The 17,210-nt window shown below is 56.1% G+C and overlaps 1 protein-coding gene across 1 annotated transcript; it reads right to left on the reverse strand.

The window, feature by feature from the left end:
- Positions 1–9,061: 9,061 nt before the first annotated feature.
- Positions 9,062–16,153, reverse strand: ZNF683 (zinc finger protein 683). Its single transcript, XM_065927544.1, has 6 exons — positions 16,067–16,153; positions 15,037–15,161; positions 14,171–14,375; positions 12,141–12,829; positions 10,930–11,058; positions 9,062–9,749 (listed from the first exon to the last, which is right to left on the reverse strand). Exons 2-6 carry the CDS (start codon positions 15,148–15,150, stop codon positions 9,441–9,443), a joined length of 1,446 nt encoding a protein of 481 aa, XP_065783616.1. The 5' UTR covers positions 15,151–15,161; positions 16,067–16,153; the 3' UTR covers positions 9,062–9,440.
- Positions 16,154–17,210: the final 1,057 nt, after the last annotated feature.

Raw genomic sequence — 17,210 nt, forward strand, 5'->3', positions numbered from 1 at the left:
AATCACGTCGTGCCTCCCCACCCCCTCCCCATATTTGCCAGTCCTGGCCCAGGGAACCCTGCCCCAGAAAGGGAGCACAGAGAAGAAATCACACCCCTGGAGGTCCACTTCCGTCCCCTCTGAGCTCTCACCTCCTGCAAACCTGTCATTATCCACCCGTGCCCAAAACAGTCAGGGAGTGGCAGACGGAGTCCCCCAGCCAAACCTACTGCCCCTTCCTTTCCCCTCGCCAAGGCCTGCCTCCTCCACCCACCCTCCCTCTCTCTGTAGCCCTTCTTCCCCCGCTCCCCACCCCCTTCAGGGTCTGCTTTAGACCCTGCATTAGCTCATCTGTTTTGAACTGACTCTTCTAGGATCATTGTAAGCTTTCTCAAGGTAGAGTTCTGCCTACCATGATGGAAAATTGATGTTGGTTAAAAAGAAAGAATTAGTTGTTCGGTGAAGGGAAAAGGGAAAAAAAAAATAGGGGGAGAGTGCATAATCAGGGATTCTTATTCAACCTTCCCCACCGACCAGGTCCCTGAGCCAGCCTGGGTCGCACACATCCCTCTTCCTCATCACAGGATCATTATCCTGACTCCAGCGCAGAGGCTTGGGCATCCCTGGCGTTGCCTCTGCTGCCACAGTGCTTCCAAATCTGGGTCCCTGCGCAGACGGTGAGTAGATTTCCCCCCACGTGGTCGCAGGAAGAAATCCCAGGTCACAGGAAGTTCTGCACAACAACCACCCTCACCCCCACTCCCGGCACGGGGCCCCTGAGGCCTCCGTGGGAGGCGGGAGAGAGGGGTGTTTACAGCACGGGTGCAGGTGTGCATGCTCACTTGCTCCAGTCGTGTCTGTCTCTTTATGACCCACGGACTGTAGCCCACCAGCCTCCGCTGTCCATGGGGTTTCCCAGGCAAGAACACTGGAGTGGTTGCCATTCCCTTCTCCAGGGGATCTTCCCAACGCAGGGATCGATCCCATGTCTCCTGCATTGCAGGCAGAGTTTCTTAACCATTGAGCCACCAGGGAAACCCTAGAACACAGGTACCTGGGTTCAAATTCTTGCCCCTTCACTTTCTGGTTGACTTAGAGCAGGTGATGAAACCTGTCTGAACCTTAGTTTCCCGTCTGTCATTGGGGTGAGAGGGTGGAGAAGAGGATTAGTCCTACTTCATGGGGCTGCTGTGAGGATTAAATAGAATTATGCTCAGAAAAGGAACCATAGGTGACAACCACCACCATCATCAGCAGGAACTTTTCAGAATGCTGTCTGAGGCCCAGGATGTCCTTCCAAGTGGTTCTAGAGGGGTCTCAAGTTTACCCTGTTGTCAGTGAGTTTTACAGGACCCATCCTCCTTTCTCTGAGACCACCAGGCAGATTCAGGAGAATCATTTCAACACAAATTAAAAACCAAGGCTTAAAAAGAAAAATCGAGGCTTAGCAATGTTATGTGGCAGCCTGGATGGGAGGGGAGTCTGGGGAGAATGGATCCATGTATATGTATGGCTGAGTCCCTTTGCTGTCCATCTGAAACTATTACAACGTTGTTAATCGGCTATACTCCAATACAAAATAAAAAGGTTAAAAAAAAAACCCGAGGCTTGGGAACCTCAGCGCCTGTTCACCAACACGGGGCCAGGTGGGGTAATTATTGCTGCGACTGAAGCGTTATTAATAAGCATCCCAGCTGTCTTGGTTGCCCCACTCTCTAGAGTTCAAAGTATCTCCCTGTAACCTCCTCCTCCTCCTCCATCTCCAGTGACCAAATAAACTTGACGACTCAAGGCCCAGAGAAGTTAAGCAACTCGCCCCAGGACATCCAGTACCGCCTGAGAGTTCTCGTCTCAGGCTGAGAAAGTGGTCTCCAGAACAGAGGGGCTGGGGAAGGTGTTGCTGAGGATAAGGTGACCCTCCCCATCCTCTCTGCGACAGGATATCCCCCTCCCCAGGTGGACAGAGGCGGAGAGCAAAACTGGATCCCCGGAGGCAGCCTGTGGGCACACCTGGGGTGGGGGGGCAGGCAACAGAGGGCAGAGATGGGAAGGGGAGGGTATGGCAGAGTCAGCTTATGCCCGGGAGAACTGAATGAATGGTTTAGAGAAGCCCGGAGACGAGATAGGGACCCGGGAGGGGGCGGCCAGGTCAGTTTCCCCCTCTCCTGCCGCCCCACGTGGGGGTGAAATCTACTCACCGTCTGAGTGGGGACCCAGGCGTCCGGCCGGCCCGGAGCTCCTGCCGCTGGGCCGTGCTCCCCTGATGTGGTGGGGCTCGGAGCTGGGGTTCCTGAGGCGGGTCAGCTAGGCACCCTGTGATGGGGCGGGGCCCCTGGGGAGGCTCCTGCCAGCCCCTGGATTCCTCAGGGCCGCAGGGGTGGGGAGCTGGTTGGGCCGGTTTGGGCTCTTCAGTCTCCTCCCCAGGTGCTTGCTTACGCCCCTGCAGGCTGACAGTGATGCGGTAGTAGCGGGTCCTCCTGGCAGAGGGACGCTCATGTAGGGTCTGGGCTGGCTCTGGCAGGGCTGGCCCTGGGCTGGTAGGCTCGCCCTTTGCCCCCTCTGCCCTGGGGCAGGACGCTGGGTGGGGCAGCACGTCTTCCAGGTTGCAGGGTGCCTTGGGCCACAGAGGAAACCCCCGGGCTGAGTGTGGGGGTTGCCGGCAGGTGTGGCCCGGAGATCCTTGTTCCAAACGTCCAGGCGCCGGCGGTGGGCCTGAGGGACCGCTGGCTCCAGCAGGCTCTCCTGAGGTCACCACTGGTGCCAGGCTGTCTTGCCCCATGGAGGCATAGTTGGCCAGGTCAGAGGCGCTGCCTACAGCAGGTCTCTGGAGGCGCCCCAGAGGCTCCGCCGGCCCCCCTGAGCTGTGTCGTCGCTTCCAAAGCCAGGAGCCAAGGCTCCCTGCCCGAAGGTCCAACTCTGAGCGGCTCTGGGCTTGGGCCTGAGGGAAAGTAGAAGCAGAGACCTGATGACGGCCTCTCTGCCTGCCCCCTGGGTACCCCCTGACACCTCTGGCTGCCCTCCTTGGCACAGGAGAAGCTGAACAGAGGTCTGACACCAAGCGGAGCTGCCCTACAGAGAGGCTGCCAGCACCATAAGAGCTGAACAAAGAGGCAGAGCTCTGGAAAGTTCCTTCAGCATTTATCTCACCTCTTCCCATTCTACGTACGAGATGCCGACATGACCAAGGTCGCACAGTGAGGGTTCCTGACTCTCAGGCCAACTGCTGGTTTCCCAGGAGTCCACTGACTTCTGGCCCTTTGATACCAGCTGCCCTGGGGATTTGGACCTGTGTGGGCATGCCTGCCACAACGCCCCTGGCTTCTGCCCACTCCAGGCTCCCAGAGCCTGCAACCGCCTCTCCAATACCCTCCCAGCCTGAGTGTTCCAAACACACCTAAAGGAGGTATCGGGTATAGAGATGTTCTTGGGACAAGAGGAAGCCAGGGAAGAGGGTTCCTCTAAAAGTGGGACAACCCTGACTTCTGTCTGCTGTCTTCCCCTGGGGCCCAGCCTAGCTGTGGGGGTGAGGGGAGAGGGTTCAGGACCACAGACCCAAATAGACACTGCCCCCCAAATGCCAGTCTTCAGGGATGGATTTGTCCTTGGCAACAGAGGAGCCAAATCTAGGATCAAATTCCTTCTTAGCAGGGTGCCTTAACCCCAAATGCCTTATTTTACACATTTATGAAATAGATGCAGTCTCTCACTCCCCAGGGGCTGAAACTCTCAAGAAACAGGAAGGTTGGATGATTAACCTGGGAGTCTGGAGCAAGGCAACCTGGGCTTGATTCTCAGCACTGTTACTTTCTAGCTGCAATACCTCTTGTATGTTTCCCCATGTGTAAAATGAGCATGATAATAATAGTATCTGCTTCCTGGGAGTGCTGAGAATATTGTATGAGATAATCCATGCAGGATACCCAGCAGTACTCAGTTAAACGCTAGCAATCACTGATGATGTTCAGGATCACAGAGAGAAACATGGCTGCTTGAGCCATCTCTAGAGGAAGCCCTCTGCTCCTCCAGGGGATGGAGGGTGGGGGACTTTGCCTCTGTTCAATCCATGGCTCAGGTCCCCGCTGAGGATGGGGAAATTGTGGCCAGAAGGTTAAGCCACTGGCCCAGCGTCACCCCTGGGGGCCATGCCAGGATGTGGAAAAAGGGAGTCAAAGATGGGGAAGGTCAAGTTAAAGGAGGGAGTGTGGAAAATGGGGTCCTGAGAACACGTACTGCCCCTCCATGCCTCCTCCAGGGGCCCTGACATTAGGAAGCTGTTTCCTGAGCATCTGGGCACCATGCTGGATGTCCTACATCTGTCCTCTCACAACAGCCCTGAGAGGTATGATTGTCCCCATTTTCCAGATGGGGAAGCTGAGGTTCAGAAGTGAGGAGTGATCTGCCCAGGGTCACACAGTGAATCCCTGGCAGAGGAGGTAGGAGAGAACTGCAGTTGCCTAACTTGTAAGTCAGGGTTCTCAGGGCCAGCCCAGCCCATCCCAAGAGCTTCTGCTTCCCTCCCCTCCCCTCCCCAACCCTAGGATTCTCTCCTACCTTGAGGCTGACTTTGCTGGTGCTGCCCTGGCCCTGGGCCAGGTCAGGGCAGCTCTGGCCTCCCCAGGGCCTGGGAAGGAAGCACAGGGGAAGGAGTGAAGTAGGCTCCTTGTCTCCTGCCCCAGACTGGACCTGATGACCCTTGTCTCTAAGGGCCCCCGCAGGCAGGATGAGCACCTGAAGTCTTGGGAGGCAGGGGAGGTCTATGCACAGCCTTCTCTCTGCCCCCTCCCCCACCTGTCCACTCCAGCCCCAGGGACAGAGAGAAAGGGATGGGCCTGGAACAATATGGGGACTAGGCCTATATCAGGACCAGAATACAGAAAAAGGACAGTACCCTAGTAATTCAAAAGCTTGCCATTTGCTGAGGCCCACCCTATGCCAGGTTTAGCACTAGGTATTACACCTCCATAATCCCCTTTAAGCCTCACAATAATCCTAAAGAGTAGATAGCAGTGTCCTCATTTTTCAGATAAGGAAACTGAGGTCCAGAGTGGTAAAGTCACACAGCTAGTGGAGTTAAGACACTAGGATGGATGGTCTCACTCCAAAGCCTGGCTGGGCATCACCCCTCTAACAGGGGCAAGAAGAGGAAGGGCCTTGGCTGCCCGCTCCATGCACTCTGCCCACTACTCCAGGCAATCAGCAGGGATCAGGGGCCTGTCCCTCTGTGCCAGAATCCCATTCCCACGGCCAGTGAGAACCAAGTCCAAGTGAACACATGGGACGTATCATCAGGCTGGCCCCAGGAGCATGCGTAGTCCCTACCTGGCCCTCCCTCTCCCTGACTCACCTACAACCCTGCCTCCTCTCAAGCGGAGAAAGAAAGGGAGGAACAGTGCCATCTGGGCCTACAGGGCAAGTTCCTGCCAGATGGGGTAAAAGGAGGGGGTGTGTCTTCCAGGCTGGGCGCTGGCAGGGTATGGGCACCCCGGGGCACCCAAGCTTCCAGGTTCAGGGTGGCTAGACCCTACCGTCCCTGCTCTCTTTGGTGTGAGAGCAGCACAAACCCCTTCCCTCATCCTGGGCTCAACCAGGCCTCCACTCCTCCCAGGGCAGGCCGGAGACAGCTACGTCATGATAAGGTCAGAACTGCGCAGACACTCGGTGCCTGTGATCACTCCTGACGTTCTTTGCAGACATTGGGCCTGTGAGCTCCTGGGGTCCTCTTCTCTATCCTCCTCTCAGTCATTCAGCCTGGCAATCCATACAGCCTTTTCTCTGCCTCTCACACATCAGCTACTAGTGCACTGGCTAAGAGAGATGTAGTAATTTGTTCAAGCTCATGTGGCCAGTGGCCTCTAGGGTTAGGACAGAACTCTGGCCCCCTTGCTTGAGTTCTGAAATCTCTCAAGGCAACAAAGCAGCCCAGGGCTTCAGGCTGTGGGCCCTGGAGTCAGACTGCAGAAGTTTGTGTCCCAGCCCCACCAGTTCCGAGCTGTGTGACTGGAGAGGTGACATCATGTCTCTGAACCTCCATTTCCGTATCTGACTCACACAAAATACCTGCCTGGTACAGTTGCTGGGAGGATTAAATGAGATAATCCAGGAAAAGCATCAAGCAAGTGGCAAATAAGTTTATTGTTAATACAATCTAGGAAGATGGGGGAAAGCCTCTTCATGTCATGAAAGGGCAAATACAGTGCAGTCTAAGACAACTCAGGAGCCTGTCATACTCATGACAAAGTGACATGAAGACCAGAGTTAAACTGGCGTGTGATGAGAGAATCAAAGTCCACAGGGGCAGGAGGTGCCACCGTATTTGCCTTTCAATTATCTTCAGAGAGGAAATCAGGAGTTTCCTGGCCACCCGCCAGACTTAGGAAACTGCAAAATTGTTGTAAAGGTTTTAAAAAGCACAGGGATTTTATAAAGTCCACATACCCCAAATCGTACTACACGGGTCGGTATATTTTAATGCTCCCAGTCACTCAGACGAGCTTACTCGAACATCCACTGCACACTCCAAGACACACATCCACACCCTCGGGCCCAGGGGCGCCCAGGGCGCCCCTCCTCCAAACCCCTCACCTATCCCGGGATCTGGCCTCCTCCGGGGTCCGCTTCCCCTTGCGCTCCCTCCGGACCCTTAGCCCGGCCAGGCGGCGAGCCAGGCGGGCCCCTAGGCCCCCGCGCCGCTCGGCCATGGCGAGGGCAAGGTCCCGGGCACTGACTGCTCCGGGGCCGCGGGGGCCACCCGGATCCCGCTCATTTGCAGAGATACGCCTCCTCCGGCCCGCCCCCCCTGAGCAAACAGCGCCCAGCCCGAAGTCCGTGTGGGCGGGGGAGTGGGACCGATCCACGTACCGCCCAAGCTCCAGGGCTAGCGGCTGCGCTCTGCAGGGGTCGTCTCCACCCCGCCCACCCCCTCTCCCCCCATCCTCCCCCGCACCCCTGCCCCGCTCCCGGGGACCCAGCTCCTGGCTCTAGCCGCTCTACATCTTTAGGCCTCCGGAAGCGCCAGGGGACCCACTGGTCAGGGTGCTGGGAGACCTCAAGTTGGGCCTGCACAAGGTGGGCGGGAAAACAGGGGCAGGAGGGTAGACGGAGCCCAGGGTCTTTCCAGCGCCCCCGCCCCGGAGGAGTGGCTAGAATGCAAGGGCGGAGCCAGGGGCGGGAATGGGCGTGGTCTTGGGGTGCCTAGCCGGAGCGGTTGGCTTGTTGGGCGGGGCCAAACGGTTGATCAAGTGGGTTTGGAACCTAGTCCGTGATTATTGGTGGGGACCGAAGCCAACCCTGCCCTCGCCCTGCTGGAGAGACTGCCCAGAGAGTGAGCTCTCTCTCTTGGTCCTGCAGACCCTAGGGCACAGCGAAAATCTCCCCTGGTGGGGAAGTCAATCTGAAACCCACAGGTATGCCCCCTGCTGGAAGTTGGCCAGCTATTAATATTTATGACCGTAGACTGCCAGGCTCCTCTGTCCATGGAGTTTTCCAGGCAAGAATACTGGAGTGATTTGCCATTCCCTTCTCCAGGGAATCTTCCCGACCCAGGGATCGAACCTGGGTCTCCCACATTGCAGGCAGATTCTTTACCATCTGAGGCACCAAGGAAGCCCAATAATAATTATTTAATAATTTAAAAACTGGCTTAGAACATAACATTCAAAAAACTAATATGGCATCCATGATCTTCATGGCATGATTTCATGGCAAACAGAAGGGGAAAAAGTGGAAGCAGTGACAAATTTTCTTTTCTTGGGTTCCAAAATCACTGTTGGGCTTCCTAGGTGGCGCTAGGGGTAAAGAACCCGCCTGTCAATGCAGGAGAAATACCATCCTTGGGTTGGGAAGATCCCCTGGAGGAAGAAATGGCAACCCACTCCAGTATTCTTGCCTGGAGAATCCCATGGACAGAGGAACCTGGCAGACTACAGTCCATAAGTCACAAAGAGTTGGACAAGACTGAAGAGACTTAACATGCACGCAAAATCGCTGCTGATGGTGACTGCGGTCATGAAATTAAAAGATGCTAGCTCCTTGGAAGGAAACCTATGACAAACCTAGAAAGCGTGTTAAAAAGCAGAGACATCACTTTGCTGATAAAATTCAATATAATCAAAGCTATGGTTTTTCCAGTAGTCATGTAGGATATGAGAGTTAGACCATAAAGCAGGCTGAGCACCAAAGAATTGATGCTTTTGAATTGTGGTGCTGGAGAAGACTCTTGAGAGTCCCTTGGACTGGGAAATCAAACCAGTCAATCCTATAGGAAATCAACCTTGAATATTCACTGGAAGGACTGATGCTGAAGCTGAAGCTCCAATACTTTGATCACCTGATATAAAGAGCCGACTCATTGGGAAAAAAACCCTAATGCTGGGAAAGACTGAGGGCAAGAGGAGAAGGGGATGACAGAGGATGAGATGGTTAGATAGCATCACTGACTTAATGGATATGAATTTGAGCAAACTCCAGGAGATAGTGATGAAGGACAGGGAAGCTTGGTGTACTGCAGTCCATGGGGTTGCAAAGAGTCAGACTTGACTTAGTGATTGAACAACAACAAATTATTACTTAATAATAGCTACTGTTGTGATTATAACCTGGGCTTCCTATACCCCAAAGGGCAGTACCCTTTCCCATCTAATGCTACCACTCTCTCTGGGGGAGGGCACACTTCACACACTTGAGGGGGTCCTCTGGGACTCCAGGGAGAAAGACCGTCAGGAGGGCCCTAGTTCCCAGGTTCTCTCTGCCAGTTCTTCCTCACCTGTGGTCCTTGTAGGGCCTCTACCCCTTCCCCAAGCTTGGTACTCCCTTAGCTCTTTGTCCTCTGGGATGTCTAGTCCTTGACACACAGGGGGACATCTTGCTTCTGAGTCATGAGTGGACCCTGACATCCCTGTATTCCTGCCTCTCCCACAGGAGGCTCAGATCCTGGCATGTACAGAGGGAGATGAATGTGTCCCATCTGACCATGGCAGGGAGTACCAGCTGAGGGGGCCCAGTGGCCTCTAGGAACTGAGAGACAAGGAGGTTGTGGGCAGCAGCAGACATCTGGGCAGGTGCTGGTTCAGAAAAGAGTGCCCTGTGCTCAGCACCACAGCACCACAGTCTGCACCCTGCAGAGACCTGGAAGGCTGAACTGTCCATCGGCGAGCTGAGATGGAGGGCCTGGTCCCAGATAGGTCCCAGAGGGTGGAACTCAAACCCAGCCAGAGGTAGATGGCTGCAGGCACCCCCCAACACACACACACACACACACACACACACGGTGGGCAGCACAGTCTCTTCCTGGCTGTGTCCCATGACCTGCCAGGTGGAGTGGGACGTGAAGTCTGGCAAATACACTCTGACCTCCCCCCGCACTATTGAAGCTCAGGAGGCCTCAATTCATCGTAGAGAAAATCCTTTCATTGCTCTGCCCCTGCCCCCTCTCCAGGGCAGACCTGGCGCCCTGGCTTAGGCCCTTACTTGCCCCGGGATGCTGAGGACACCTTGACCTTGTCCACGTCCCAGTCCATCTGCCTCTCTGATGGCACTGCCAGAAGATCTAGGGCCCCCTGGTGCCAGCGGGCAAGGTAGGTGAGAGATGCCAGGGGCAGGTGGGTGTGAGCCAGACCGCAGGGCCGTGGGGCATGCAGACGAAGGTGCAGCTTCAGATGAACGAGCTGGGTGAAGCGACTTGGGCAGACACTGCACTGGAAAGGCCGCGCCCCGGAGTGCAGGCGCAGGTGGGTCTTGAGGTTGCTGGAGCTGCTGAAGCGCTTGTGACACATCTGATGGGAATGGGCACTGGTATCAGCTCTGCCTGCCTGGTTCGCCCAGGATCTCTGCTCCCCCCTCCCCATCTTGAAACCACCCCTACCCCCCCCCCCCCCCCCGCCACCTCCCTGTGATGCAGGCCTGGAAGCTTTCCCCCATGATTCCTCCATGGGACCAAGGTATCTGGCACATTGGAGCCAGGCAGACTGGGTTAGTACCCTGGTTCTTCTACTCCCTGCATGACCTTGTGCAGGAGACATGACCTTGTACTCTGAGCCTTGCTCTCTTGATGGCTGACATGAGACTATTAATACCTAAGCTCGTAGGCATGGAGGACTGAATGAGATAATCACACAGAACCCTTAAGCGTGGGGCTGCGGCTTCTGTGCACATAATTAACATTTACTGGGAGCTGCCGCGTGCCACCGAGAAGGCAATGGCACCCCACTCCAGTACTCTTGCCTAGAAAACCCCATGGACGGCGGAGCCTGGTGGGCTGCCGTCTATGGGATCGCACAGAGTCGGACACGACTGAAGCGACTTAGCAGCAGCAGCAGTAGCAGCCGCATGCCAGGAGTTGGTCTTATGTAGTCTTCTCCAAGACTGGAGAATCGGGACTAAGCCCTACTTCTATATTAACAGGGAACACGCAGAGGCTTAGAGGAGTGAGGCCAGTAGCCAAAGCTCACACAGCAAATTGGAGTCAGGGCTAAGATTTGAACCCAGGTAGCCTAGACTGTCACCATTATGCTGCTTTCGTTTCTGCCTCTGTGAAACAGGGAAATACTTCTGGCCCTTCCGAACTCCCTGGAGATATGGTAAAGCTCAAAGAGGGAGGGAGCTAACACTGAGCTGATGTTATCACTAGTGTTCATAGACTTTGCACACACACTAGCATTAACTCCTCTCACTATGCTGGGAAGTCGCCAAGGGGTGTCCGCGCCCCAGGACCTCCAACTTCATTCTTTTCCACTCCCAGACATACATCTCTATTCTCCCCTCCAGGCCCAGGGAGTGTCCTCCAATAGCGCACCCTGGCCCTTCCATTCCCCCACCTCCCCCCAACCCTTGCCTCCTGCCCAGCTCCATTTGCTCAGGACGGTGGAGGAATGGAGGCCACAGGTGCCATCCCCCAGGGGCCTAGAACTCCTCCCCAGCCTGCAGGAGGACAGGGGAGGGGGTGGAGGGTCTCACCGGGCACTCATGGGGCCGCTCCCCCGTATGCACCAGGTGGTGCTTCTGCAGGTGGGCAAGCTGGGTGAAGCTCTTCTGGCACAGGGCGCACTGGAATGGGCGTTCCCCGCTGTGCACACGCAGATGGACCTGAGCCAGGTGTGGGAGAAATGCTGTCAACCGCCCAGACCCCCCATCAGGGCCAGGGATCCTCTTCAGATCTCTACCCTCATCCCTGCAGGACCCCTTTTTGGCATCAAGGCCTTTCAATCCCCCTGCCTCTGTATCACCTCCCTGAAGACCAATCTACCATTCCCCAGGCTCCCCTCGCGCTCTCTGCTGCCCTGCTGGAAGGAAGATGGAGATGGCCAAGGTCAACAGGCCAGGTAAGGGGTACCCCATGTGTACCCCCTTAGATATATATCTTGTGCAGTGCTTTTCAAAGTGTGGTCCACAGACCAGCAGCATCAGCATCACCTGGGAGGGTGTTAGAAAGGCAGACTCTCAGGCCCCACCCGCAGACCAGAAATATCTAGGGCTGGGGCTTAGGGCAGGCCGAGGGCTGGGGCCGGCTCTCCAGGTGGTTTGAGGCTCATTAACGTTTAAGAACTCATGCCCTAGGGGATGCAGAAGATCTGTTCTCCAACAATCAGTAAATTTTCCTCTCTTTCAGCAGGTGACAACTTGCCCCTAAAGTCAGATCTTGGCCGATAGAGAGATACGTCCATGGTCTCCCCCTTCTGGAAGGTGCCTATAATGACGCCTACAGCACACCGCTGTTGTGTTGGATCCCAATTGAAAAAGGCTTGTTGTCAGGTCTAGATTCACTAAAATTCACCTGTTCTCCGACCTGACCTTTAAATAAATAAACAAGAGGAGGATTACCAGGGAATCAGAGAGGATGACTCTTCAAGCAAGAACTTTGCCCTAGATATTGAGAGACTCAGATGGAGACCTGGCTGTACCCTTAAATCAAGGTAACCTTGGAAACATCTTTCCTCGGTTTCTCTATTTTTAGCTGAAATGAGACGATCTCATGGACAGTCTTTGGTGTGGAGAGGACTCCTCTCTACAGATGTGAAACTGCGAGGCCGAATGAACCAGCCAAGGTCACAGGCCCTAGAGGTTGCCCTGGAGTTCCCCCTGCCCCAGGTCCTTGATTCTAGAAGCAGGACGGGAAGGGGTCATCGAAGGATGCCCGGTGGGAACCCTGGGGGCCTGGAGGCAGATACCTTGAGGTTGGAGAGCTGCCCGAAGCTCTTACTGCACACGTTGCATTCGTACAGGATTCTGCCGTTCTCTTTCTTCAGCGGGTAAGGCAGTGCTGCGGAGCCAACCTGGGAGCCCAGTGGGGCCCGCTTTCCTGCAGCCGCCCTGCCAGCCCGCTCCGGTCCCGTGGAGTAGGTCCTGGCAGCGGCAGGGCCCGGATTCCGACTCTGGGAGGATTGGGTTTGGCCGGAGTCTTGACAGGCCCCTGGGTAGGGGCGCTGGGTCTCCCCCCAGGTGCTGGGGTGCTCAGGCTCACTGACGTTAATCAGCAGGCTGGGCACAGCCATGGTGGCATAGGGGGTGTCTTGGGGCAGCTTGAAGAGGGGGGGACACTGCACTGAAGGTAGGCCCCCACACGTGACCAGGTAAGGAGGGGGCAGGAAAAATGGGTAGGCAGGGTAGAACGGGCGGAAGTGGGAGGAGAGCTCTTTGGAGTTGGGTGCGGGTGTGGGGCAGGAGCAGAAAGCCAAGGGGCTCTTCTTATTTTGCCAAGAATTTGGGGAAGAGCTGTTGGGAGGAGAGAAGGATGGGCAGGAGGACCCCTTGCCAGCTCTTTCTGTCTGGCTTCCCATCTTGTCCCTGCTCAGAGGACACTTGGCTGGGAGTTTCTCGCCATTGGAGGAGCTGGCAGGCGGCCTTGGTGGCAGGTGCCCTGAGCAGAAAAAGGAAGATGGTGAGGGCCACCCAGCCTGGGGTCAAGGTCAGCTCTGCACCTAAGCTGCCTGGCTCCGACCTGAGAGAGGACTGTAGCCTGCATGGCATCTCCTTTCTCTGGGCTTTCATGGTCTGCCATCGCCCTTGCTGATAAAGAGGCTGGCATTTGTGCAGTGTGTAATCATTTCAGGGAGCGAAAATGATTCAAGAAGCCTATTAGACATGCAGGTAGAGAAGTCAGAAGGCCAGTTGGATGAATTGGTTTAGACATTAAAGGAGCAGCCTGAGCTGGAGACAAAATTTTGGGTGCCACAGGCCCAAATGAGATCACATAAAGGATGGTCCTAGATCTGCTGTGTCCAAAACGGTAATCACCGTACACCTTTAAGTACAAAAACAAACAAACAAAAAAAAAACCAGCTTCTCATTTGTACTAGCCTCATTTAAAAGGCTCAGGTGTCAGATAGCACAAGTGTAGAACCTTTCTAGTATTGCAGAAAGTTTCAACAAACTGCTAAAGAGAACAGGGGAGAAGAGGGGAAGAATAGGAGAGAGGAGAGGAGGAGAAGGAGAAGGATGATGGGAGGGACAAGGAGGCAGCACTGGACGGAATTCTTGAGCATGGGAAGACTCAGGAGGGTGAATCAAGGAGCGCTAACAAGGGAGAGTGAGGTGCAACAGCCAGTGAGGTAGGAGTTAAACTAGGAGTGAGATCAAGTAAAATAGTAAATGTGCATCAATATTCAAAAGTAGATTGTCTGCTTGGATCCTCACTGATTCAGTCAACCTACTTTACTGGGCTGCGTTACTCTGTGCTGGACACAGCAGCATGGTCCCTGCCCTCCAGGTTGAGTTGCATAAGGAAATGGTGTACTGCAGGCAGTAATCGTGGAGGTATAGTGAGAGGGTCCTTTTGTGAAAGCAGAAACTGGCTTCTGTGATGTGCTCGAGGTCATAGAGCTAGAAGGGGCAGAACCACCCCCCGACTCCCTGCCTCCCAAGCAAGCTTCCTGCCTGATAACACAGGCCCCTCTAGCTCAAGTGTTCTAGGCAGACAGAGCACCCACCCTCAACTCCTGGGACTGTGGCTACACCTCCACCAGATCCCACACCCACGCCTGAGAAAAACCACTGCCCACCTCCTCTGCTCAGATGTCACCACCTGAGAGTTCTACACGTGCCCAGGCCAGAGCTCCAGATCAAAATGTGGAAGTAGCATATACCTGAGGCTCCGTCCTCACCAGGGACCCTGGGTCTGCTCCGTCTCTCCTCCTCAAACCTAACAATACTCCCCCCACCTCTCACCTCCCCCAGGTGCGGCCCTGCGCCCTGGGCTTACGTGTGCTCAAAGCATCCTCTCTGAGACCCCGCGGGGCTGTTGCTGGGGTTGTCGACTGAAGGGCGTACAGGTATAGGTCCAGGCCCTGGGGGCAAGCCAGCAGGGCAGACTTGGCTGGTGCCAGCGGCCATGGGCACAGCCAGCTGGCCCAGGACTGGCCATGAGGATCCACTGTGTCTGGATGTGGCTTGAAGGCTGGGAAGACCTGGTAGGCAGAGGGAAGGGGCTTGGGGGGTGGGGACCAGAAGTCCCCTGAGATGGCCCCACCCCTAGTTTGATTTCCAAAGGGGAAGGAGAAGCTAAGATCCACCCCCCCCCACACACACACATACACTCACCTCTGCCATGTCCATCTCTCAGAGGGCTTCAACTTCCCTCATCCACATTTCCTTTCCAAGGGACTTACACATCCACCCCCAGGGTTGCCCTACCCCTGCCCCAGAACCCCCCACCCAGCCCTGTTCTTCCCTCCCACCCATCCTTCCTCACCAACCTCATCCCACTCTGTCTCAGACTATCTACCATGTTCTCAATGGATCCAAGGTGAACTTAAGAGAAAAACCCCTCATGAAAGCCTGTGTACCCCACAGGAGGGCCCTGAGTCTGCTCCAAGGCCCAGGCCCCCGTGGCACTCAGCTCTGCATGGCCTGTCCCTTCTCATGTCCCACAGAGAGTCTGGCCCTGGGGCATGGGAGCGGGTCTCTGGCACCTCTGAGGGCACGTTCTTGTGAGGTGCTGGGGTAGAGGTGCTCAGAACCAGGAGAATCCAGGTCCCTTCAGATCCACCCCCCCCCACCCCACTTCCTAACCTCCCCTCCTTCCAGAAGCATCCTGGGCTCAGAGATAGGACCGGAACCTCACCTTACCTGGCCATCTTGGCAGAGCTGGGGGTCCAGGTGGGGGGACAGAGAATCCCCTGTGCTCCCCAGGGACTTGGTCTTGTGGCAACAACCCAGCTCTGGAGCGGGCTCCCCCTTCATGCCCCCGCCACCTGCTGGGAAGACAGGTCAGTAACAGGTGAGCAGTGAAGGTCCTCCAAATAGGAGCCTGACTTCCAGGGCCGGCTCTCCCAGGAAATCACTGTGTGACCTTGAGCCAGTCACTGCCTCTCCTGGCCTCAGTTTCTTTATCTGCAAAATGGGAGGGTTGGAGTGGCTGATGCGAAAGGACTCTCTCGGCACCGACATTTAGAAGCCAATGACGCTCTCAAGTAGGGACAGGAAGAAGCAACTTCTGAGCAACAACTGGATGGAGGCTGGCCAGTCAGAGGCGAAGCGTAGAACTGTCCTGATCCCCATCCCTGGGGAGGACAGGAGGGAGAGAGGTCCTCATGGAGATGCTTCTAAGTGAGCTCAGAGATCTGAGGGGAACATTCCAGACCTCCTCGGGGGGCCACAAGGAACTGAGAGTCTAGTGTCTTCTTTGCTGCGAGGGGCTGATGTCTCCACAACTCTATCAACCACAGGCTCCCCGCCTACATCCTAGCTCACCTACCAGCTTTGGGGGGCAGCTGAGTGAGCCCCAGTGTCCTGCCACCCAGACTTCCCAGGCTCAGCTTCCTCAGCCGGGCTGGTCTGAGCAAGTGGGCTCGGGGTTCCCCCGGTCCTGACTGGCTTGACAGGAAGCTGTGCAGTGACAGCCGTCTGCTCAGCCAGCAGCTCGCTTCTCCGCTGGTCACTTCACTGAGGGTCGCACAGCCCCAAGGCTCCCCTCCTTCCCCTCCCTTCGCCCTCTTCCCCCTGAAACCCCAGCGCCCCTCAGAGCCTGGCAGCCTTATGTGGGTGTCTCAGTCCTCTGAAACCGTGCCTCTTCTCCCTCGGCCCTGACTCCTCCCCAACCTGACGCAGGTCTCCAAACACCCCAGGAGGAGGCGCGGCCCCGTGCAAGGCTCTTCACCTGGCTCTGCAGAAGTCCTCTCTGGCTGGGGAAGGAAGCCGCTGGGCAGCCGGGCAGCCGGGCAGCCAGCCTTTCTGCCTGTGTCTGAGGCCCCCGTGGGTGTGAGAGGTGACAGGAAAGCGCTACATTTGAAGTTGCCACAAATAGGAAGAGGGGGGCTGGCAGGCAGGCAGGGGGCCCTGTGGGACCTGAGACACCGGCGAGCCGCCCACCAGCCTTTGCCTACCTGAGGCCAGGCTGCAGGAGTTGGGGGCCACAGGAAACGGGGGCTACCGGAATTTCAGTGTGGGGGATGATGGAGTGGGGAGGAGCCTTAGCTGTGGCTCTCAGGGAACCCCGATGGCTGAGCAGGAGGGGGACGGAGCAGGGCTCAGAGGCTGGAGCTGGGGTCCTTTGGGGAAGGGGGCCCAGCTGAGACAGGGACGGGTGGTTGGCAGGGAAGACAATGACGGCAGTGGCACGGACAGGAACAGGCAGAGACAAAAGCAAGCGTAGGAGGAAACAGAGAGAGGCAGCGGGGTGAGCAGGAATCTGATCTCGCACAGCAAAGGCCCCGGAGGGAGCACGTACGTCTTCCTCCTCCTCATCCCGTCTCTGATTTCTCTGTCCTGGGAACCTTTTCTCCAATTTAGATAGAACGCTGAGGCCCCCACTGGGTGAGAGAAAAGTCAGAGACATGGCAAAATGCCCATGAAGCATGACCAGATATCGAAAAGGGAGGCCCCTTAGGCCAGAAACAGCTTTTCCAGCTGAGCAGCTTCATCACTGCCGAGAGCTGAGGAAGGTTCATCTCCCCCGCCATCACACAAATTCTGCCCCTGGTTGGTGTGTCCACAGCGTCTGGCCCAACGCGGCAGCCCAAGCCTCGGGCTCCATCCGGCCACGCCACCAGGTGTCATGGAATGCACAGGGACGTCTCGAACTCTCCATGTGAGCAAGGGACGAGTTATTCTGCTGGCTTGGCCCCTGGCCGATACTCACTTGCACTATGGCCCCCACCACTTCCTGTCACCATTGTTTACCTGCATAACTGACCCCTACATGTCTGTATCTCAAGGACAGGGACCACTCTCTACTTATTCTCATTTCCCATGTAGACATTTCCCAGGCGTTTTGAATGCCCAGCACCTGGAATTTTCTCTCA

This window comes from Muntiacus reevesi, chromosome 3 (genome assembly GCF_963930625.1).
Source record: "Muntiacus reevesi chromosome 3, mMunRee1.1, whole genome shotgun sequence".
In the NCBI taxonomy this organism is placed as follows: Eukaryota; Metazoa; Chordata; class Mammalia; order Artiodactyla; family Cervidae; genus Muntiacus; species Muntiacus reevesi.